We start from the raw sequence: 23007 nt of genomic DNA, 5'->3' as shown, positions 1-23007 counted from the left end.
AGTGAGAGTTTGACTTCTTTGCAAATTTGGATGCCTTTAATTTACTTTTGTTTTCTGATTGCTGAGGCTAGGACTTCTAGTACTATGTTGAAAGCAGTGCTGATGGTGGACAGCCCTGCTGTCTTCCTGATCCCAGCGGAAAAGCTCTAGTTTTTCTCCATTGAGAATGATATTTGTGGTGGGTTTTTCATAGATGGCTTTGATGATATTGAGGTGTGTACCCACTATCCCTGCAATTTGAAGAGTTTTGATTAAGAAAGGATGCTGTACTTTGTCAAATGCTTTTTCAGCATCTATTGAGAGTATCATATGGTTCTTATTCTTTCTTTTATTAATGTGTCACATTGTCACATTGATTGATTTGCAGATGTTGAACCAACCTTGCAGCCCAGGTTTTGGGATCAAGGTAATGGTGGCTTCATAAAATGAGTTTGGAAGTTTTCTTTCCATTTCTATTTTTTGGAACAGTTTCAGGAGAATAGGGGTTAATTCTTTAAATGTTTAGTAGAATTCCTCTGGGAAGCCATCTGGTCCTGAGCTCTTGTTTTTTGGAAGGTTTCTGAGGACTGCTTCAATCTCCATATTGGTTATGGGTCTGTTCATGTTTTCTATTTCTTCCTGGTTCAGTTTTGGTAGTTTATGTGTCTCTAAGAATGCATCCATTTCTTCCAGATTGTCAAATTGGCTGGCGTATAGTTGCTCATAATATGTTCTTATAAGTGTTTGTATTTCTTTGGTGTTGGTCATGATCTCTCCTCTTTTGCTCATTATTTTATTTATTTGGGTCCTTTCTCTTTTCTTTTTGATAAGTCTGGCCAGGGGTTTATCAATCTTATTACTTCTTTCAAAGAACCTGCTCCTGGTTTTGTTGATTTGTTCTACTGTTCTTTTGGTTTCTATTTCATTGATTTCTGCTCTGATCTTTATGACTTCTCTTCTCCTGCTGGGTTTAGGCTTTATTGCTGTTCTTTCTCCAGCTCCTTTAGGTGTAGGGTTAGGTTGTGTACTTGAGACCTTTCTTGTTTCTTGAGAAAGGTTTGTATGGCTATATACTTTCCTCCCAGGACCGACTTTGCTGCGTTCCACAGATTTTGAACCATTGTTTTTTCCTTTTAATTTGTTTCCATGAATTTTTTCAATTTTTCTTTAATTTCCTGGTTGACCCATTCATTCTTTAGTAGGATGCTATTTAGCCTCCATGTATTTGAGTTCTTTCCAACTTTCCTCTTGTGATTGAGTTTTAGCTTCAGAGCATTGTGGTCTGAAAATATTCAGGGAATGATCCCAATCTTTTGGTACTGGTTGAGACCTGCTTTGTGACCCAGGATGTGATCTATTCTGGAGAATGTTCCATGGGCACTAGAGAAGAATGTGTATTCTGCTGCTTTGGGATGGAATGTTCTAAATGTATCTGTGATGTCCATCTGGTCCAGTGTGTCATTTAAGGCCTTTATTTTCTTGTTGATTTTTGCTTGGATGATCTGTCCATTTCAGTGAGGGGAGGGTTAAAGTCCCCTACTATTATTATATTATTGTCGATGTGTTTCTTGATTTTGTTATTAATTGGTTTATATAGTTGGCTGCTCACATGTTAGGGGCATAGATACTTAAAATTGTTAGATCTTGTTGGACAGACCCTTTGAGTCTTGACCCTTGAGTCCTTCCTCATCTCTTATTATAGTCTTTGGCTTAAAATCTAATTTGTCTGATATAAGGATTGCCACCCCTGCTTTCTTCTGATGTCCATTAGCGTGGTAAATTGTTTTCCACCCAGTCATTTTAAATCTGGAGGTGTCTTTAGGTCTAAAATGAGCTTCTTGTAGACAGCATATGGATAGGTTTTTTTTTTTTTTTTAATCCATTCTGATACCCTGTGTCTTTTGATTGGGGCATTTAGCCCATTTACATTCAGGGTAACTATTGAAAGATATGAATTTAGTGCCATTGTATTGCCTGTAAGGTGACTATTACTGTATATTGTCTCTGTTCCTTTCTGGTCTAGTACTTTCAGGCTCTCTCTTTGCTTAGAGGACCCCTTTCAATATTTCCTGTAGAGCTGGTTTGGTGTTTGCAAATTCTTTTAATTTTTGTTTGTCCTGGAAGCTTTTCATCTCTCCTTGAATTTTCAGTGATAGCGTATCTGGATATAGTATTCTTGGCTGCATATTTTTTTCATTTAGTGCTCTGAATATGTCATGCCAGTTCTTTCTGGCCTGCCAGGTCTCTGTGGATAGGTCTGCTGCCAGTCTAATATTTCTACCATTGTATGTTACAGACTAACTGCCCTGAACTGCTTTCAGGATTTTGTCTGTCACTAAGACTGGTAAGTTTTACTATTAGATGACAGGGTGTGGACCTATTTTTATTGATTTTAAGGGGGGGTTCTCTGTGCCTCCTGGATTTTGACACTTGTTCCCTTTGCCATACTAAGGAAATTCTCTATTATAATTTGCTTCAATATACCTTCTGCCTCTTTCTCTCTTTCTTCTTCTTCTGGAATCCAAATTATTTCAGTATTGTTTAGTCTTATGGTTTCACTTATCTCTCAATTCTCCCCTCATGGCCCAGTAGTTGTTTGTCTTTTGCTCAGCTTCTTTATTCTCCATCATTTGGACTTCTATATCACTGATTCTCTCTTCTGTCTCATTTATCCTAGCAGTAAGAGCCTCCATTCTTGATTGCACCTCATTTATACCTTTTTTGATTTCAGCTTGGTTAGATTTTAGTTCTTTTATTTCTCCAGGAAGGAATTTTATTTCTCCAGACAATGTTTCTTCAATATCTCCCATGCCTTTTTCAAGCCCAGCTAGCACCTTGAGAATCATCGTTCTAAACTCTAGATCTGACATATTACCAAAGTCTGTATTGATTAGATCCCTGGCCATTGGTACTGCCTCTTGTTCTTTTTGTGTGTGTGTGTGTGTGGTGAGTTTTTCCGCCTTGCCATCTTATCCAGATAAGAACATATGAACAACAATAAAATACTAAAATGGTGCAAAGACTCTTTGGGTGTATTTTAGTTTCTTAGAAGAAACTACCTCCCAAAATTTTAAAGAAAGAAAAATATATATCTAGAAAAATAAGGGTAAACACAAGAAAGGGATTGAATATGACTGCAAAAATGAAAATTAAGAAAAATTCCAAAAAAGAAATTGATAAGTTGGTTGGAAAAAGAAAGAATAAAAAAAAAAAAAAAAAAAAAAAAGAGGAGAGAATGTGCTCAGGCTGGATACCAGATCAAAGCTCTGTGCTAGATTTAGGGTATATTTTGATCTATTAGAAGAAATTCTATCCTAAAAAATTTTAGAAAAAAAAAACCCCTATATGAATACAAAAAAATAAGGTTAAATACAACGAAGGATAGAATATGACTATAATAATGATTGTTTAAGAAGATTTTTTTTAGAAAGGCATCGTTAAGATAAACTAGTTAAACGTTAAAAGAGGAAAGAGGACAAGTTAAAAAAATTAGAATAAAAGAAAATAAAATTAAAAAATTTAATTTAACTTTGCAAAATTAAAGGATCATAGGGGGAAAGCCATGAATTCCACGCATTGTTTTCCCTTGGCTCTGGAGTTCTGCAGTTCTCTTTGATCGGTGACTTGGTCTTGGCTGGATGTTCTTGATGATCTTCTGGGGGAGGGGCCTCCTGTGGTGATTTTCAGATGTCTTTGTCAGAGGTGGAACTCCATCGGGGTCGGGCTAAGCAATCTGCTCGGGTTAGCTCTGGGGGGTTTTTGTGCTCTCCGTAGAGCTGTTTCAGAAAGTGGTTGATTTTCGGTTCCCAGAGTTGCTGCTCTTCTCCCCGATCCCCTCCTGAGTTTGTAGGTGTTTTGAGCGGTTTGATAACTCGCTGACCTCCTGAGACCTGATGTCATCTCAGTCCGCTACTCCTCCGTTATCTTGCCTCTCTCCACCTTTGTCATTTCCAATGTCTGTATTTATTTTTAAGTGAGGCACTACTCACTTTTATTTTTAAGCTTTAAGTGGAATTTAGTGATTCATGAGTTGCACACAACCCCCAGGGCTCATTCCTCACGTGCCCTCGCTCATGCCCATCACCCAGTTTCCCCATCCCCCACCCAGCTTCCCTCCAGCGACCATCAGTTTGTGTCCCCTACTTTTACCATGATTTTTTAAATTAATTATCTTTGGACTTCTTACTTCTACTATCCTTATACCTGTTGTTTTTTAGTTTTTTTTAGACCAATTGTTTCTTTAAAGATTTCACGTATTTATTTGAGAGAGAAACACAGAGCATGCAGGAGGAGGGGGGAGGGGCAGAGGCAGATTCAGGCACCCCGCTGAGCAGGGAGTCCAATGCAGAACTCGGTCCCAGGTCCCCGAGATCATGACCTGAGCTGAAGGCAGACACTTCACGGACTGAGCCACCCAGCACCTTGGACCTGTTGTTTTTTAGATAAAGCTTGAACATTTTGTTCACCTTTTTATTTATTCATTTTTTATAATAATACATTTTGACTTACTGAAATTTCTCAGACAGAAACTGTTTCTGTAAATTTTCCTTTTGTTGTGAATATATTTTGCCTTAAACCCTTGAAGGCTCAGACATGGAGCATGTAAGTTTTGCTGGGCCACATCGTCCTTGGTTTCGGCTTTATCCATGGTCAGCTCCGGAGGGTGCCTTGGTTGCCTTAATGCTTTTTGTCTTGGATTCCATTTTTCTAAAATTAGTACTGCCATTCCCATTTTCTCTCTTAATTTTTTGCCTAATGAATCTGGTCATTCTTTACAATTTACTTCTTGGACTCTCTCTATTTTCTGTGCCGCTTTCCTGAGCCATGTCTACACAGCTTTCCTGAGTCATGTCTACACAGCTTTCCTGAGCAGGCCCAGGTCACTCAGTGAGGCCCGGGTGTCTCTGGCCCCTGGAATGTGACTGACGTTTTGACGCTTCTGCCTTCTGTCCCCCGGTGCTGGTCCAGGTGCTGCTTCTGGCCCGGAGAACGCCAGCACCTAGCACATGCCTTTCACGAGGTTGACATTGTGGAGTCAGTGAAGGAAGGACAGAATGAATGACCTGCTGTTGCTTTGAATTATTACATGGGCAGCCACACCAGCCGAGAACCGTTCCTTGGCTCTGTCAGTCCACAGGGAATGCATTCTGCATACTGGTCTCTAGAGCATTCTGTTCTTGATGGACTCGTGCTATCCCACACCTGGCCAGAGATACACTTGGCGTGCTTCACGCAGGACAGTTGACCTGTACAGAAATTACTGGCCCGGATGAGGTTAGGATTGTGCGGGATGCCCGGCCCCACTCTTCTCCTGACCAGAGTGAGCACCGTATGTGAAAGCAGCAGGGTGGCCCAGCACTAATCACAGATCCCAAATGTGAGGAACAGAGGGAAGCGGAAGGGGTCCCTGAGAGCCGAAGCCTGCCGTTTGCCGAGGCTCTGAGAACAGGAGGCCAGCAGTGTGTCGGGGGCTCCCGCCAGTTCACAGGGGACTGTGCCCGGGAGCATCGCATCAGGTGTCTTTGAAGGGTGTGTGTGAAGAGTCAACTGTTGTCCAGGGTGGTTCCTGTTCCTGGGAGAGGAGTGAGACCCGGTTCACTGTGCGCTCTCTAAAGATGGTCTTCCTCATCTGGGTTGTTTTCTTTAGCAAACTGAGGCCTCTCGTGTTGTGTGGAGCCAGAAGATCAGTCACGCAACTGAAAGAGGGAGCAGTGAAGTCTGACACGTAAAACAGTTTTGGTGTTTTTGAGGTGGAAAATACGTACTTACCAGGTTTTGACCTAGTTTAAGCAGAACTACAGGTGAAAGCCCATTTGCAAGTTACCTGGTCCAGGACCGCCCCGTGAAGTGAGAGCCGCGCCCTTCCCCCGACACCTTACAGCGTCGCAAACAGACCCTTCATACACCCACTGGGAAAGGAACGACAGTTCAGAGGCACTTTTATGAGCTTAGCAATTAGTCCTGAGAAAAGACAGACTACCAGAGTCCTAAACCGACCTCAGTGAAGATACACCCCAACCCCACACAGCACGGGGTTCCATCCATTCAGTGATGGTCCCGGAAACTCTAGCCGCGATTTGAGATCAAGGAACCGTGAAGCCCTTGTCATTGGCTCACGTGTGGGGTCCGATTCTGTACAGCCTGAAAAGCCGGGCAGCTTTATCCATGAGATGAACAAACACAAGAAGAAGATTTTCTGTAAGTCCCAGCTTTTATGAAACATGTTCAAACACCACACCTAACAGTAGTGATCCGTTCCTGAAATCAGACTTCCTACGTGCGGAAGCTAGTTGGGATCCTGGTCCCATTACTGTAATTGGGAAATCTGTGATGAGTTACAGACCCACCTAACCCTCAGGAATGTCCTGAAGGGGTCAGAACCACGCTAGAGACCCCCGTGTAAGCCACAAACTACCGTGCTTGTAGGAAGAACGGGATATACTGTTTCCTGGGCCCTAAAAGTGGAAATGGTTATTAGCAAATTGGGCATTTTATTTGCAGTACCACAACCTAACTCAGAGTATAAGACATGTACACAGACCAAACACAAATGCAGACACACACGCACAGACATACCCAGAAACACGCATACACATATGGACACGCACACACAGACAAGCAGACACTTATGTAGACACACACATGGGACTGTGAGTGGGGAAACTCCATGTCCCCACTCTTCCTGCATTTATGGCTTTTTTTAAGGCTTCCCGCTCTGCTTGGGGTACCGAGAGCCCTCCTGTCAGCACATCAAAACACCCTACTTCTAGAATTCTCATGAGACTTTATCATAGTTGGTATACTTATAAGTAAAAGTGAAAATCGAATGATTGCTTAAAAATAAAATCCCTCCAAATGCAAAGGTCAGGTCAGAAAGGACGGGAAGAGATGAAAACAGCAGATGCGCCCCCGACCCCTGTGTGCGCCGTTTTCCTAGATCTCATTCTGACATCGGGTGAGCCGTGCCATGTTTCTAACAGTCTGGGGTATTTTTGTTCAACGTCAAGGGCACTTCTGGCAGATAATTAAAAAAATAAAAATTTTGAAACTGAGTATTTACTTACATGAAGGTCAAATGCATTTAGTATGCGAAAAAAACCACTTACATATATTGCTATGTAAATGTCAGAGCTATAATCGCTACAATTATTTATTATTCAGAAATCAGCCGCCGCAGTGATGATCACCCACTCCGGAGAGCACCGTCCGAGGTTAGACAGAGTCGCTGTAGGAACACACGTCCCGTTCTCTCTGCACAAGCAGTATTTGTGGCTGTCACAGAGGCCAGACAGAGACGGGGAGAATCATGTTTTATATAACTTAAAAACTCATTTTCCTTTAAAAAAAAAAAAAAAGGGAAATAAGACATTTTTCTTTCAAATTAGGCCATAATTTGATCCCCCACCACACCACAATGATCAGTTTCGGACCCTGAATTCCCTTTCATGGGTAACAGCCCCAAACACTAGCGTTTCACATCACATGTGAAGTGACACTTAGAACCTGCATTAACTCGGGATGTCGTGGGTGTGCGAGTTCACTCTCTCAGCCCACACGTCTGCCTTCAGCGGCGGCTGGGCGTCCCGGGGCTGGCGCAGGGCAGAGGAACGGAGAGGAGCGTGAGCCCTTCCCTGGGGCGGCTTACGTGCCCCCGAGAGGAGAGCTGGCAACAGACGCGCGTGGTCAAGAAGGCGGTTTCTGGTCGGAGCGAGCGCTGGGGGCCCGCGTTCCGGGGCGCTCTAGTGAGCGGTGACGAGGGCCTACCCCCGGCCGGATGCTGGGGAAGCGTCCCTGAGCACGAGGTGACCGAACGGTCAGGGAAGTGGGACGTGACTGGAGCTGTTGCCCGAGAGTGATGGGGCCTGGGGCCTTTCCCCAGAGGCCCCCGTGGTTCCGAGCAGCAGAGGCGACAGGCAGAGGCTCAGGCTCCTGCCACCGCGGCTGCTCGGGCCTGACCGCATGCGCCCCAGACAAGCCGTGGTGCGGGGGAGACGTGGATGGGTGGGGGCGTAGTTCTGGGTCGGCCGGAGGGAGCGCATGGACGCGCGGCTGAGAAAAGACGGGACAGCGGCAAAGCCTGTGGTCTGCGGCCAGAGTGGCGTTGTCACCTGCCGAGATGGCTGGTCAGTGGGCATAGCAGGGCCAGCCGTGGGCAGCACAGTGAAGGAGAGAAACGAGACGGGGCGAAGAACTTGGGAGGAGATGGTCTGGGGAGCTGCCGGCCGCTCCGGATTGCACGGGTGTCAGGACCAGGAATTCGCTGTCAGGCTGCCCTTCTTGGGGACCCGAGGTCAGAGTGTGTGACAGAGGCTCTCTGCACAGAGCATCTACCTGTGTGGTTTCCTGCCCCATTTAGGATGCATTTTGGCCCTTGGGGACAGGTGACATGCACACAGCAGAAGTGTTCGTGGACAGGGATGCTCTGGCCACTGCGTCTGGGCTGCGAGAGGGGTGGCCCCAGAGGTCAGCTCTTCCCAGTCAGGGCCATGGGGGAGGGGAGCTGATAGGACAGGAGGCCGCTGAGGGGCAGTGTGAGTTCCCATGTCCGTGTCCTGGCACCTGTTCGGACCGGGGCCCTGCCCGTCTGCAGGTGGCAGGCCACCAGCTGCCCCGTCTGTGTCCCTAGTTAGGGCCAAACATGTGGCTTCAGAGTCACGTCCATCTCGCCACCATTTGAAAAGCAAACAGCAGGCATCCCGCGTGTCACCAGCCTCTGCCCGTCTGCCCAGCATGGCCCGTGTGCACACGTGGCTTTTTGGTGGCGACAGTTCCACAACCGGAAACATCTAGCCCCGCCTTTGTCTCCCGCTGTGACCCCGCACAGACTCAGCAGCGTCCGCGGCTCTGTGGGTCAGATGCTCTGCCGGGGTCCCAGTGAGCTGAAGCCCGGGCACGGCGGGGCCCTTCTCTCGGGCCAGGCTGGGTGTGTGTCCCCCTTCTGCGTTCTCTGTCTGGTGGCCCAGCCGCCCTCGGGCTGTTGTCTTCCTCCGCGACATCGCTCTGACACCACCTTCCACCTCCTCGCCCTCTTTTAAGGACCTGTGATCACGCTGGGCCCCGGGGGGACGTGGGGTCATCTCCCTGCCTTCGGTTCGGCTGAGTGTGGACCTCCTTCCCCCGCGGCCCCCGTGCCCAGGAACCCAGCACATTCACAAACCGTGAGGGTCAGGAGTAGCATCTCAGGGTCACTGTAAACCTCCCACAGGACTCTTTCTGCTTCCTTGTTCTGCTGCCTCTGGGCAGCTGTGCGTGTGCAGTGTCTAGAGGTTTTGGAATGTGGAGGGATGCGGGAGGGCCTGGTTTTCTTCTGCCTCCTGGGCACTGGGCCTCTGTGACCGGGAGACGTGCCCCTGCCCGGCTCAGTTCTGCAGCCTCCCATCTGTGCCCCGGCCGCGAGGTTCAGGGCGGGCCCGCCCTCGCTCAGACCTCACACCTGCTCTCAGCTCTTTGTTTCGCTTTTGTCTCCTCTGCTGTCCCCGACCCCTGCCCCAGCCAGTCCGCGTCCCTAGACCTCAGACCCCCTTTTGCGTAGACCCCCGGCCCCCGGGCCGCTGCATAGGTCGCTTTCTGCTTCTCAGGTGCTGGCGGACTTGCAGAAGGTGTGTCTGTCGCTGGTCTCCCGTCCCTGGGGCTCAGAGCGGCCAGGCTGCGAGCACACTCCAAGCCTGACCCTCTCCGGGTCACTTGTCAAGTCCCCACCTTGGCTCCAGGGTGCGTCAGAGCACCAGGCTCCGGGGGGCGCATGCGAGACTCAAGCCCGTGGCTGACGTGTGCTGGGGGCAGGACCTCACCGTCTGGCCACGAGGCCCGCGTCCTCGCTTGGCACCGAGGCTGTCCCGTGTGCGTTCGTCTCGTGTGAAGCAGATGCCTGGACGGCTAAGCCATGTGGACAAACGTGTGACTGGCTCATGGTTCTCTTGGCTTTTCAGGAGCTTGGAGCGGAGTGCAGAGAAGGAGCGGAGGTCCAGTCTGCAGGAGGCCGGTGCCCTGGCCAGGGCTGTCCAGCGCTACTTGCCATACCTAGAGGCCCTGTCACAGGCTGCAGCTCCAAACGCTCATCCCGTGACCAGGCTGGACAGACCAGCAGCTCAGGTGACCGCCATCACTCGCCCTGTGGCCGGGCACGTCTCCTACCTGCCACGGGCTGTTTTCTCTGTGTGCACACCAGGCCCGACCTCAAGTCCTGGGTGTTCACTGGTTTCTCTCCTGTACCGTGCGGGTCGGGGCACATGCAGAAAATGGCCCTGGACCCTATTACAGTCGCACACGCGTGCTCACGAGTCCAGCAGTGGCGGTCCACCCACCGTCTGCGCTGAGCCACTCAGTGGTCGGGGTCGCTTAGGGGTGAGGGTCTTTGGGGCGTCTTCCCTGGACGGGAGCCCTAGAAAGCTCAGCATCAAACACAGATGTGACATCTGGAGGCAGCAGAGAGCGTGTGGAAGGGCCCACCCTCACCCCCGGGACCCAGGACAGCAGTGGGCACACGCTGGGAAGGAGCACAAGGGGACCCCGAATTTGGCTGGAATTTGGTGGACACAGGGTGGCCGGCCATCCCGGTGGGCTGGGACGTGCTGGGGTCCTGCTGCTAGTCCCGCCTCTCAGGAAGCCTGTCTGTGCCGGGTGCACCTTCCCGGGCAGGCATCCCACATGCGCCGTGTCTGGGGAGGAGGTCATTTACACCAGCGCCGCCAGGGCCGTGCAGCGATCACAGGTTGTTCAAGAGAACGTTGTAGAGAAACAACTACAAATCTCCGTTAGCCTCTGAGACGGAAGAGAACGGCTGCTTGTTAAACGGGAGTTGCCAGGTTTCGACTCCCCTAAAAGGAGCAGGCCTAGTGACCGTCAGAGCCGCGGCCCTCACCATCCCAAGAACGGCGTTTGGACGAAGCGTTGAAGTCCAGGGTGACCGTGGGCGTGTTGGCTACTTGGCGGCGGGGGACACGCGTCTTTCTTAGTCGTGCCCCCTGGGATTGGCCGTAGGTTTCCCTCCACGACAGAGGCGAGGCTGACAGAGGTCCTCATGCCTGGAGCCCTGCTGGGGCTTCGTCGGAGGATGGCCGTGGCTCCGGAAGATGTAGGGGAAGCAACGCAGGTACCTTTTTGGATTATTTTCCTGTCGAGAAGCCGCTGAGGACCTTGAAGCCTGCTCTGGGCTGGGGGTCTGGTTGCGTCCCCCACGCTCCTTTGGAGGGCTCGCTGCTGGGGGTTCTCGGAGTGGCCTTCACCCAGGCCTGACCTCTGAGGAGGTGCAGAGCCAGGCATGTTCCCGGGTGCTGCGACCCTGTGCGGGAGGGGTGGTGAGGTTAGCGGGGCCGGGGAGCTCCCCACAAGCACGTGTCCGCCCTGGGTCATGGAATGTGTCTGCCTGGCTCGTGGTGTCCACCTGACGGCGCAGCTCTTCCTTCTGGCCTCACAGGACAGCCTGGCGGGAGGGAGTCTGGGCACGCCAGGAGGTCCCACACCACACGCTGCGCTCCGCCCAAGCCCGCTCTGGCCTGGACCCTTGGCCAGCTTCTCAGTGCGGACCCTGCCCGGGTGGAGCTGGGTCCGCTTCACACTAGTTTCTCCGTGTGAAGATGTTTTACTCACTCGCTGATTCTGACTGAGCACTTCCTACGAGCCAGACGCTCGGCGGGCCCCGCGGGGCCGGAGACGGGATTGGCGCGGAGGCTGGGGGGGGAGCTGGCAGTGGGCAGAGGTGGTGGGCGCGATGCTGGACACCCTGGAGCGGGTTCAGAACCCATCCCCTCAGTGCTGTGTGGCCTGGGGCAGATGCTCAGCTTCTTCGGCCCGGGCGCTGGCCAGGAAGGTGCGCATAATGGCCCTATGGCCATTGTGAGGCTCCGGGAAGGCAGTGCACGTCCAGCTTTCGGGGAAGGCCTCACTTAACAGTCGTCATTACTCCTCGTCACGAACAGTCTTCAGAAACGCAGCGAGAGTAGGTCAGGAGTCTGGAAACCAGCTGCTGGTCCTTGCTGGTGTCCCCGTCTCCTGAGCAGGACCGAGGACGCGGCTGTGCTGGACGACGTGGGTTCCATCCGACGGTTCCATCCGACGTGGGTTCCATCCGGTCCCACGGCTGTGCCTGCCGCCCAGCACACCAGAACACCAGCACCTCTCGCAGTCCTGAAGACGGGCGACTGACGCGCACGCAAGCCTAACCGCGTCGTGTCGTCTGCCTCCTTTGTCTGCTCGTGTGTCCTTATCACACAACGCTTCATGCGCAGCTTTGGCTTTGGCTGTGGGTTTTGGGGCATCTGTAGGGGAGACTGCCTCGTGACGCTGCGTGATGGACCCAGCGATGGTTGTGGAGGAGGGAGGGGCAAGAGAGTCGCTAAAAGTTCTGCAGACTTGGAAGACCCAGAAGATGCCCGAGGGAAGGAACCAGCTGAAATTTCTCGGTGGAGTGGCTCACCCCTAAGTCTGGGGTCTTCTCTGTGGGCTGCACAAACTGAAGGGAGATGGCGGGCTCCAGGGCTGCAGCTCGCCTCCATCCCACAGGCTGCTTGCGACCTTCGAGAGCCTGTGTCTGAGAGGTGGGGCCGCTGCCTCTGACTCCACGCTGCGGCCACTGGAGGCACAGGGAGAGGGGGCGTCCGTCCCTGCCTGCACTCCGTGCCAGCAGAGAGAGAGCGGGGCCGGTGCTGGTCTCACCGCGCAAGCCGTCCATCGACACGGCCAGGGTTGGCTTCTGTAGTCCTTAAACATCCGGCGGGAGGGCCATCCACCGCAGTCTGTCAGGGCACTTTTCCTCACAGATGTCCCCGTGCAGTCATGGACTCTGCGGTCATCCTGCCACATGGCCGTTTTAGCGCCACGTCACGAGGGTTATTCAGAAGATGAGCACGCGGAGGAGAGCAAGTGAGCACGTGGTGGCGCTTCTGGCTTAGGCGTTTTCTTCTGTGTTGAGACGGATGCTTTTCAGTGTTAAAAAATGCATGAAAACCTAGAACTTATTTTCTCTGTCCAGTGTCATCTCTCTGATGAACAAAGACTGGACAGAGCAGAAGTCCATGACCAGACGTTACCAAAGCCGCCCAGCATACTTCTTTGCCACAGAAGTACAGCCGGGCAGGGCTGGGAGCAGGGTTTTCTCATCTCCGGCCCCTCGAGTGATGAAAGTCTACATTGGAAATTTAAGCTTTATACATCCATGATCTTTCAAGGCGCAACCAATTTCCAGTGAATTATTTTATAAATAATCTTTTTCTATGTATCTTCAAAAATCTAACTCTAGCATAGGGTCAGAGAAACATTGTGAAGTTATTACCTTCCAAGGCTTTAATACGAATTATGTCCTAACCAAAGCCCGAGGGGGTCAGAGGGCACTGCTGTCCTCACACACCGTGCATTGTCGGGGCTGGAGGCAGCTCTGCTTGTGCTTACCTCGGCAGCACTGGCTGAGTGTCCTTGTCGTCCCTACGGAGGACACAGTCATTTTCAACTTACAGTACACTGTTGGGAACTTTAAAACCCAAATTCATCACTCGGAAATGCTGCGAACTAACTGATTTATTTTGGAAACATTGTCTCGGCACGAGCATTCTCATGTTTTACAGGCTGCGCTATGTGCCGGGTGAGACGGGGAAACCCTAGTCCTGCTCTGGGACCTCACAAGTACTCCCCGGGGGGAAGACGTGCGCACACAATCAGGGATAGAGCGGCTCTGTGGGGAAGGCTCCAAATAAAGGAGGCCTGTGAACCAGACGGCGAGTGGGCCCGTGAGGGCTCCGCGGGGTGGGTGCTGGGAGCAGCAAGAGATCAGCAGGTGGACTCAAGTGCAGAATGTTGGGAGACCACCCCAGTCCCATCCGAACAGTATGGACAGGCCAGGTGAGCTACCAGTCCTAGCTTTTAGAAAGCCCTTGGATTGCTGATGATACAAAGAAACTCAAATGGATAGAATTCCAAAAACGAATGAGGTCATTCTAGGGGAGAAGAGGCCCCACTCCTTTCACACGGGCTGCGGCAGCAGGAGAGGAGCCCGCTGTAGGAGGAAGGGAAGAGCGCGGCCCCAACCTTAAGGAACCGTGGACAGTGCATGGGGGCTGCTGTGGGGACAGGGGCCCCGGCCGCAGCGGCACAGAGCACCGAGTGTGTGAGAAGGCAGTATGCCATGGGGGGAGGCGGGGGCGCCCGACCCTCTGAGCACTCCTCAGCAGCCCTCCGGAGGCCTGGGACAAGGCAGAGCGGTGGGAGAAGTTCTACCCTGTGGGGAGCAGAGAAGTGGGGCCACACACTGGTCCTGGCTGTAAATCAGAGACAGCTCCCGGGCTCCGAGGAGTGGCAGCTGTCTGCAGAGCATGAAGCCATCCTCAGGGTCACACCAGGGCTTCGATCTTAGCACTGCTGAAGAAAAGACTTGATCCCACCCTCAATATCCCTATAGCGGGAGTTACTGACTCTGAGTCTGCAACAAAACCAAAGCCCATTTCCCGCAGAGCTCACAATAGCAGACTGACAGAGAAGGACTTGCCGTGTCCCAGGCATAAATATTACTTCCATCTCTACTGTTCTTCATGCAAAACCTAGTTCACCATCAAGAACCGGGAGACACGTGACGCACAAGAAGAGGTGACTCATGGTCGAGAGGAAAGAGGTAGTAGAAGAATAAGGATGCCCAGCTGTGCCTCCGGCGGTGTCACGATGAGGAAGGGACACGTTAAGCAGGAAATCCATTCAAGGGTCGGGTGGGACAGGTGAGACACACACGAACGAATAGAAAGCTGCAGCCAAGAGACAGAGACAATAAAGGAACACCAAACGGAAATACTAGAATTGAAAGCGGTAAGATCAGAAATAAAGCATCATTTGATGAGTTTGGTAACAGACCAGACACAGCAGAGGAAAGAGTCTGAATTTCAAGTCAGGTCAATAGGAATGATTAAAAAAATGAAGCCTAAAGAACATAAAAGAAGTACAAAAAATGAACAAAACGTCCGGGATACATGAGGCACTATCAAATGCTCCAAAATACGTGTAAATGTCATCCCAGAAGGGAATGTGAGAAAGAGATGGGGTAGAAGACGCATTTGAAGAAACAATGCCTGGGGTTTGCCCAGAATTGATAAAAGACATCAACACATAGATGCAAGAAGCTTAATGAACCACAAGGAGGATAAATAGAAAACAAAATCTAGGCATGTCATAATCAAACCAAGGAAAACCCAAGACAAAGAGAAAATCTTAGAGGTGTACTGAGGAGAAGAAAGACATCGTGTCTTGGGGAATAATTGTGAGAAGGAGTCTTACTTCTCATTAGGAGACTAGAAGACTGCAGGACATAGAGTACTGAGAGAAAAGAAAAAAAGCCCCTCAATTTAGAATTATGTGTTATTCAAAACTGTAGAAGAAACAGGGAAAAATCCGTGTCTGGAAGACCCCCCGCTACAGAAATCATAAACAAAGTGCTTTGGCTTAAAGAAAAATGACGCCATAGAGAAACCCATATCTAAAAACCAGAATGAAAATGACTGGGAGTGGTAAATTTGCAAGTAAATATAAAAGATACATACACTTAGGAGGTCTAAGATTTTGATGAAGACTATTGCATATTTAAAAGAAAAAAATAAAAATGTATTTTGGGGTTTGGGGCGTGTGGGTGGCTCAGTCGTTTAAGCATTTGCCTTTGGCACACGCAGGTTGTGACCCCGGGGTCCTGGGCTGGAGTCCGGCGTCGGGCTCCCTGCTGGCGGGGAGTGTGCTTGTCCCTCTCCCTCTGCTGCTCCTGGCTGCTTGTGTGTGCTCTGGCGCACATGCACTCTCTCAAATGTGTGAATAAAACCTTTTTTTAAACAGGGTATTGTGGGGGTTATAGCTTATGTGGAAGAAGAGTAACTGGCAACAGGAGCACAAGAGTGATTTTGATGTTTTGTAATATTACATGAAAGTGCACTGTAATAAATTAAATATAAACATTTTAACTTACACAGGATCCATCTTAATAGGTCAGCAAAAATAGGTATAACTAAAAGTCAATTCAGGGATAAAATGAAATGCTGAAAACGCATTATTTATCCATGTGAAGGAAAGAAAGCAGGAGGTCAGGGAGGAATAAAGACCTCGTGGGCTGAGTGTAAAACAGGCATCAAGAAAGCAGATGTCAGTCCTCCTGTGTGGGTGACTGTGTCATACAGATGGGCTGAGCCCTCCACCTGAAAAGCAGGGATGTTCAAGTTTAATAAAAGCAGAGAACAATTAACTATATTCTACTAAAGCCAAATCACATGAAATTAGAAAGACCTATGTCAGTTGAAAGTGGAAGTGTGGAAAATATGCACAAAGGAAACTGTGGATAGAGCCGCTGCGGCTCTGTTGTTGCTGAGGGGCACGTCAGGCCACGGCGCTGCGAGACACTTGCGTGTAAGAACCACCCAATGACCACTTCGTTACAGGACGCGGATCTGTTTTATGAACCTAATGTCAGCACTTCAAATACATAAACAAAAACTATGAGAATACTAAGAGAAACAAGTCCACAGTCATTTTTAGATATTTTAACTCTCCTTTCTCAAGAACTTCTTACACAAATAGATAAAATATCATTAAGGATATAGAAGATTTGAATAATACCATCAGAATCTTAATCTAATGGATATTAATAGAATGGTAATATCCATAAAAACTGCTGAATGCACATTATTTTTAAGTGTACACAGAGTATCTCCCAATATAGATCATGCCCTGGGCCATAAAATAAGCCAATAAATATCAGATGATTAAAATAATATAGGAAAAGAAAACTTCAGATCATTATCCCTCAGAATATAGAAGCAAAAATTGTAAATAAATTTTAGCAGATCAAATACAATTATGTAAAAAAGGATAATATGTGATGATACAGAGAAATTGTCTATATTTTAAAATAATTGAGTATAATTCACCACATTAACAAGAAAATGAAAAACTATACTATAGTCGTAAAAGATGTAAGAAAAAGTAGTTGACAAAAGTCATCAGCAATTCAGGATAGAAATCCACAACTAGCATAGAACTGAATGAAGACTGAATGTTTTCTGCTTGAAATCTGGAATTAGAGTAGGAGGGTTGCTCATGCCTCTGCTGCGCTGGAGCGTTTAGTCAGTGCAGTAAAGCAAGAGGAGAAATAAATGACATCCAGATTACATGACCAGCTTTGTGGAAAATTCGGTGGAATCTACAAAAAAACACTACTAAAACTAATAAGTGAGCATGGTACTGCCACAGAATGCCAAGTAAATGTGCAGAAATCAGTTATATTTCTATACACTAACTGCAAACAGAAGAAGTCATTTACAGTAGCATCAAGACTATGAAACAAGAAAAAGATAACAGAATGTGTAATGCTTTCTACACTGAGAATTAAAAGAAAAACCATGAGAGTGACTAGAGAAAGTGCAAATTAGTGGAGATACGATCACGTGTCACATGTCTTAGGTGTTGAGGTTCCCCAGACTGACGTACAAATGTGACAGCCAGTGAAGTCCAGGAGAGGAGAACGCGTAGGCTAGTTCTGTGAAAGGTCCTGATAAGAGAATGAAAAGACAAGTCACAGGCTGGGAAACAAAATTTGCAAATAATACACCTGAGAAAGTACTTTTCTCTATGTTGTATAAAGAGCTCTCAAAACTCATTAAAACAGAAAAAGATGAGTGAGTAAAGAATGGAGCACAGGGTCTGAAGACACTTCACCGAAGAAAGCAAATGGTAGCAAATAGTCAGGTGCGATGGTCTGTGTGGCTCGTCGGGGAAATAAAACGCATAGGCAGGGGCTGCCGTCTTGCGCCTACGAGCGCGGCTGAAACTTCAGAGACTGCCCACGTGTTGGCAAAGCGGTGGGGAACGACCTGTCCCCGCTGCGGGTGGGAACACGCCCACCGGTGATCCAGCTGGCACGCTCCTGTCTGCGACCCTGCAGACCTCAGTCCGCTCGAAGACTGTCCACGAATGTTCCTGGCAGCTGTCGTCATTCCCACCAAACCAGAAAAACTCCACGCCTGTCAACAATTGACGAGACAAGGGGCAGCTGCTCGGCGACAGAGCAATGGCTTCTTGACGCGCGCCGTATCTTGATGCCTTTCCACGTCATCATGCTGATGGACGGATGGACAGTGCGTGCCGATAGGGTTTTACTTACACGAAGTATGAGACAATACAAAGCTGTGCATGAGTGGCGGAGGGAAATGAGTGCTTGCCTGAGGGTGTGGGAGTGGGAAGCTGTGGCACGGGAGCGTTGAGGAGGACAGACAAGCACACTTTCGGGGTGAGAGTTCCATCCGCTGCTTTAACTCCAGCGATGCGGCTCATAGGTGCGCGGTTGTGTCAGAACAAGGGTGTGCTCTTTGTTGTGTGTCAAGTACACCTTAATAACGACGAACAGGAAAGACAGCTGAGTGAGCCGACACAAAACGTGTGAGCGGTTTGAACAGGCGCTTTATAAGGAAAAGAGCTATAAACAACCAATTGGGGCCTTAGAGGTGCCGAACATCATGATTCACCGGGGAGATGCGGCGTAGCTCCGCAAGGGACCAGTACTTCCCGTCCACCAGATCGACCAGAACAGAAATGAGGTGGCTGTGGTGCCGACTCGCTGCGGAGGGGCCAAGGACTTGGTGGGACCTAAACGTACAGCCGTGGGGCTGGCGGCTCCTTGTAGTCGACCCTTCATCTGTCTGCTGACACGCTCGAGACGGCACTGTGCGTCCACAAGAAGACCTCACTGGGTGGCCGTGGCGGCCGTCTCCTCACAGCCGCAGGCTGGAAACCAGCCGGGCGTCCTCCACTTCTGAAAAGGTGCTGCCTTAGGGAATCCAGTCTGGGGGCTCAGGGTTCTTTCTGGCCCCTACTTAGCGGCGCCGCTGGGAGGAGGGTGTGCCCAGGTGCGTCTGTGAGACCAGGGCCACGATGTGGTGTCTGAGCCACAGCCGTGACGGTCATTTGACTTAGATCTGCTTTCTCAGGCTGTTACTTCTACTGACCTGCAGGGGAAGCTGGGGTCTCGCGGTAGATCTGTTCTCGGGTTGTGTCTAATATGTAAGAAGGGATTAGTCGTAGTTACTCCAAGTACCGTCCCCCATTCCCTGGTCGGTCAAGTCCTCCCTGCAGAGGCAGGCCACCCCCTTCCAGAAAGCCCAAGGTTCCAGTCGGCTCGGAACAGAGCCCTGTGGGCAAACATTTACGTGTTCATCTGCTTCCCCCGCAGGTGGAGGGTCTGAGGTGTGACAGTCGTGGGGGCTGGGGGCAGTGTGTGACCTCACATGGTGGGGTCTCACATGCAGTATCTCTCCCAAGCCCTGCCCCTTCTCCTCCTGGCTCATGTTTCCACCTTCCTCCCGCTGCGCCCCGGTCCTGCGGCTGCAGAGCAAGGCGGCCGGCCCTGCTCTCCGACAGATGACTTGCTGGGGGGAGAGAGTGTGGAACAAACACACAGGAAGCCACAGAGAAGCTTTGTGAGAAGTCTTTATTTCTTGTTTTTTGTTTTTTAATTTAAATTCAATTAGCCAAGGGATCACACATCGTTGGTTTTTAATGTAATGTTCAGTGTAACACCCAGAGCTCATCACATCGCGTCTCGTGTTGGATCTGTGCAGGCAGACGACAGCCTCTGTTTCTGATCTAGCGTCTCACGTGTGAGCAGCTCCGTGGGGATTCCTCGACAGTTGGACACTTCTCCCTTTTGGACTCCTCCGAGCCGATCGGACAGGGAGAGAGAAAGCCACAGCCTTGTCCTTTCTGTGGCTTCCTGCTCTACAAGGACGGGAAGTTCCCCGAGACCGTCAGTGGTCTACGGAGAGGGACAGAGGCTGAGTAGGTGGAGTGAGGTGTCCGCTTTCGGACCGGGGACTCCGCCACCAGCTGAGTCAGAACCCTGAGTTCTTGTCCAGTGTCTTCATGTTTATTTTTTAAGCCAAAAACGAGGTCAGCAAGTTTCTGCCTCCGAACTGTGCCACTCTCCTCCAGACAGACCGCAGGGCGAGCCTGCTTCCTTCTGCAACGCAGCCTGAGGCCAGACGCGCAGGGCCTGGTCCTCACTTGCTGGTGGACGCCACAGTTGTGTCTACACCGTGGGGTTGTTGAAAGGGTCAGAAAGAATCAAACACAGAAACCCAAAGAAGAGCCTGTCACCAGCACTCAGAAAGCAGTTCCCATCTGAGGTGGGTGTCGTGGTCCCTGGCCTGCAGCTCCGAGCTTCGTGCTGATCCCAGGTGGGCGGAAGGCAGACTCTGCGGCGGTGGTTCCGTTGAACCGGTTCCCTGCTGAGTCTGAGGCTGTGGGTGCCGGTGCCGGGAAGGACGAGCTGCGGAGCAGGACAGCCGATGAAGCAGAAGTGGCAGGAGGGCGGGTCATGTGGGTGTGTAGAGAGGAGGAGCCGGGGCTGCTGGCTTCGCGCCGCAGGCCCTCCCTGGATCCATTCCCAGCGACCGTAAGGCAGCATCGTGTGGACATCCATCATGTAAAATCCACAGCGCGCATTACGGTCAGCTTTCTGAAAAATTCATTGATGCCGAGTTTCGAACTTAACATTTCTTCAACCATGTAGATTTTGTGAACTCTGTAAAAAGTGTTTGGAGACTCATTTTTCTAACCGAAAGCTGCCTCTGCTGCAGAGAAAGGCAGCCCAGTGTGAGGCTCCCCTAAAGGCGGATGTGTCTTTTGTCCTGGCAGCAGTGCTGTCGTAGGAACGACCCTTCCGACCCTCCCGGTGTGTTCCCTGCGCACGGGAGGGCTGGCTGCGCCGGGCCTGACCACCGTCGGCAGGGTGGCCTTCTCTCTGCATGGGAGGGAGTGCAGGAAGGTGGGGGAGAGTTCACAACGCGCCGGAGTCCTCCTCTGTGTCCTGAACTCAGAAAGGCACAGCAGAGACACCCCTGCTGCACATTAGTGACTTGCAGGTGGAGGCTTCCCGAGGCCCCGTACGGGGAGCCCAGTCTTGCCACGTCCAGCGGCACCACGGGGCCACTCGTCAGGAGGCCCGTGGACTGTGTGACTGCTGTGCAGCGTCTCCGACAGCCCGCGTGTCTGGAGCGACGTGCTTGTCCAGGTTGCCTTCAGGCCATGAGGCGAACAGGAGAAGATGTTCTGTGTTCAAAAGATGGCCTGGTGTGAGTCTCCTAATTTGTTTTGGGTCCCTGGCATCACAGGACACCTGAAGAGCTTTGGTGGCCCATGTGTAGACCTAGGTGTCACCACTCAGTGCTCGCAGGGCCCTCCCGGCAGCCTGATGTCCTAACCGCACCTGGGACTGGAGTGGGCGGATTCTCACGAGAGGAAGGAAACCTGACTTCAGCTCTGGGCCCCGGGTCGGGGTGAGGCCGGCGGGAAGGGGGGAGTCCTCGCCAGACTCGCGGTCGGGCGGACAGGCTGCGGCTCTAGGAGGGTGTCAGCCGGCTGCCGGCAGTGAGCTGACGGTCCCTTCCCTCCACATCAGTCACTGAACACTGTCCGTGTAAACACTTTCATGAAGAGTCCCGGGGGCCATGAGCTAACTCCTGGTTTCACCGGCGCTGTGCCGCAGCCTCGTGTCAGAGACCGTCTTCCCACAGAACGTCGGCCAGAGTGCGGCACGCCCGCCTCCAGCACGCGTGATGGTGCTGCGGCGCTCGCGGTGGTGAGGAAGCTGCTGGTGGTGGCTGGTGCTGCTGCTGGGGGGCGGTCAGCGCGGGTCATGGTCACAGAGGTGGTGATCATGCCCCCCGTTTATCCAACACCTCCTCTGAGCTGTGTGCTGTGTCTTGGAACCAATTTTTTCATTCTCTCCTGGCCTTACCCTTGTTAAGGAAAAAGGAGGCATTTTCCTAATTTTGAAGGCCATGAAGAGGGAAGCTCGACGTCCTTCAGGTGCCCCGGAGCTGCGCTGGCGGGATCAGGCCTGCCTCCCACAGAGCCGTCTTCCGCTGCTTTGTTCAACAGCGTGGACGGTGGGGGCTGGTGGGGTCCACTCCTTCGCATGTGGCCGCCTCGTGGGAAAGGACCTCAGCGTCAAGTTCAGCAACCTTTGGGGGCTGTTCCCAGACGTGCTGTACAAACTACCGTGTCAAGGATGTGCCAGCCAGAGTCCTCTGACGAACGGTGCAGAGAATGAGCGTGCCAGGCGCGGCCATGCCATGTGCGGGGAATTGGCTGGTTTGGGTACTCTCAGGTGTTAACCGTGGTTGCCCAGGTCGGTCCCAGCAGTCGTTCAGCGTTATTTTAGGGAACCTGACGTCATTGGTTTGTTGAATTCAGGCTTAAAACCTTCAGAGTGGGGAGTGGCTTCTGCGCAGTTCGTCTGGGGACGTCCCACCGCGTCGAGGACAGGGAGTGTCCAAGAAGGCCAAGTGAGTGACCGCCGTGGGAGCGGCGGGAGCCCCAGCCAGGAGTGCCCGTGCCAGCCTGCTCACCGTTCCCAGTGGACGGCTTAGAGGCTACACACCTCCTCAGTGCGACGCTCATGGGGACTGTGAGGTCGGAGTTTGGATTCAGACCCAGGCAGCCTTGCCCAGAATCCAGCCTTGTTGCGGCACCACAAACAGGAAGCCGCCGCTAGATCCGCGTGTCGCTGGTCTCCAGCGGCCTGGCTCTGAGTCGCTGGCTGGCCCTTTTCCCCAGTGAGCTCCCCGGAGGCCCCATCGTGCTGGCCGTCATTTACAGAGGACCTGGTGTGACTTGTCAAAAACGATGTTTTCTATTATTTCTCCATTTGCCTGCTGAAATGCTATTTTTCCCCCTTCACCTTGATTTGGTTCACAGGAGAAACAGACCCCAAAGAGACCGTTGATCGCCGTCCTCATGCAGGTGACATTCAGCGGGGATGTCCTGCGCGTGTGTTCAGCTGGGTTTGTCCCGGAGCTCTCCAGTTCAGCCGCAACTAAAGCCCGTTGAGGAGAAGCTCTGTTAGGCTGAATTCGTAGCCACGAGAGGAGAGATGCTGCTGGGCATGTGGCTGAGGCACGGGGACGCTCGCTGCCGCCTCTGCACTGGGACCTGACCGGGTGTTCGGGGACGGTCTTTCCGAGCCGGAGTTCAGGCTGAGCTTAACCTTGACCCTTTGGCCCAGTTTGTGGGAAACCA

At 51.1% G+C, this 23007-nt stretch overlaps 1 protein-coding gene across 3 annotated transcripts in view; it reads left to right on the top strand.

Annotated features, from left to right (window-relative positions):
- Nucleotides 1-23007, top strand: part of PTPRN2 (protein tyrosine phosphatase receptor type N2) — a 688130-nt gene that overhangs the window by 244556 nt on the left and 420567 nt on the right. For all 3 annotated transcript variants that reach the window (XM_059172404.1, XM_059172405.1, XM_059172403.1), the window contains exon 5: nt 9909-10071. In XM_059172404.1, coding sequence (XP_059028387.1) covers nt 9909-10071 — 163 coding nt within the window. The remainder of the gene's footprint in view (nt 1-9908; nt 10072-23007) is intronic.

The sequence above is a fragment of the Mustela lutreola genome, chromosome 4, assembly GCF_030435805.1.
Source record: "Mustela lutreola isolate mMusLut2 chromosome 4, mMusLut2.pri, whole genome shotgun sequence".
Lineage (NCBI taxonomy): Eukaryota > Metazoa > Chordata > Mammalia > Carnivora > Mustelidae > Mustela > Mustela lutreola.
The sequence above is the reverse complement of the archived record's forward strand: the minus strand, read 5'-3'. Positions and strand labels throughout refer to the sequence as shown.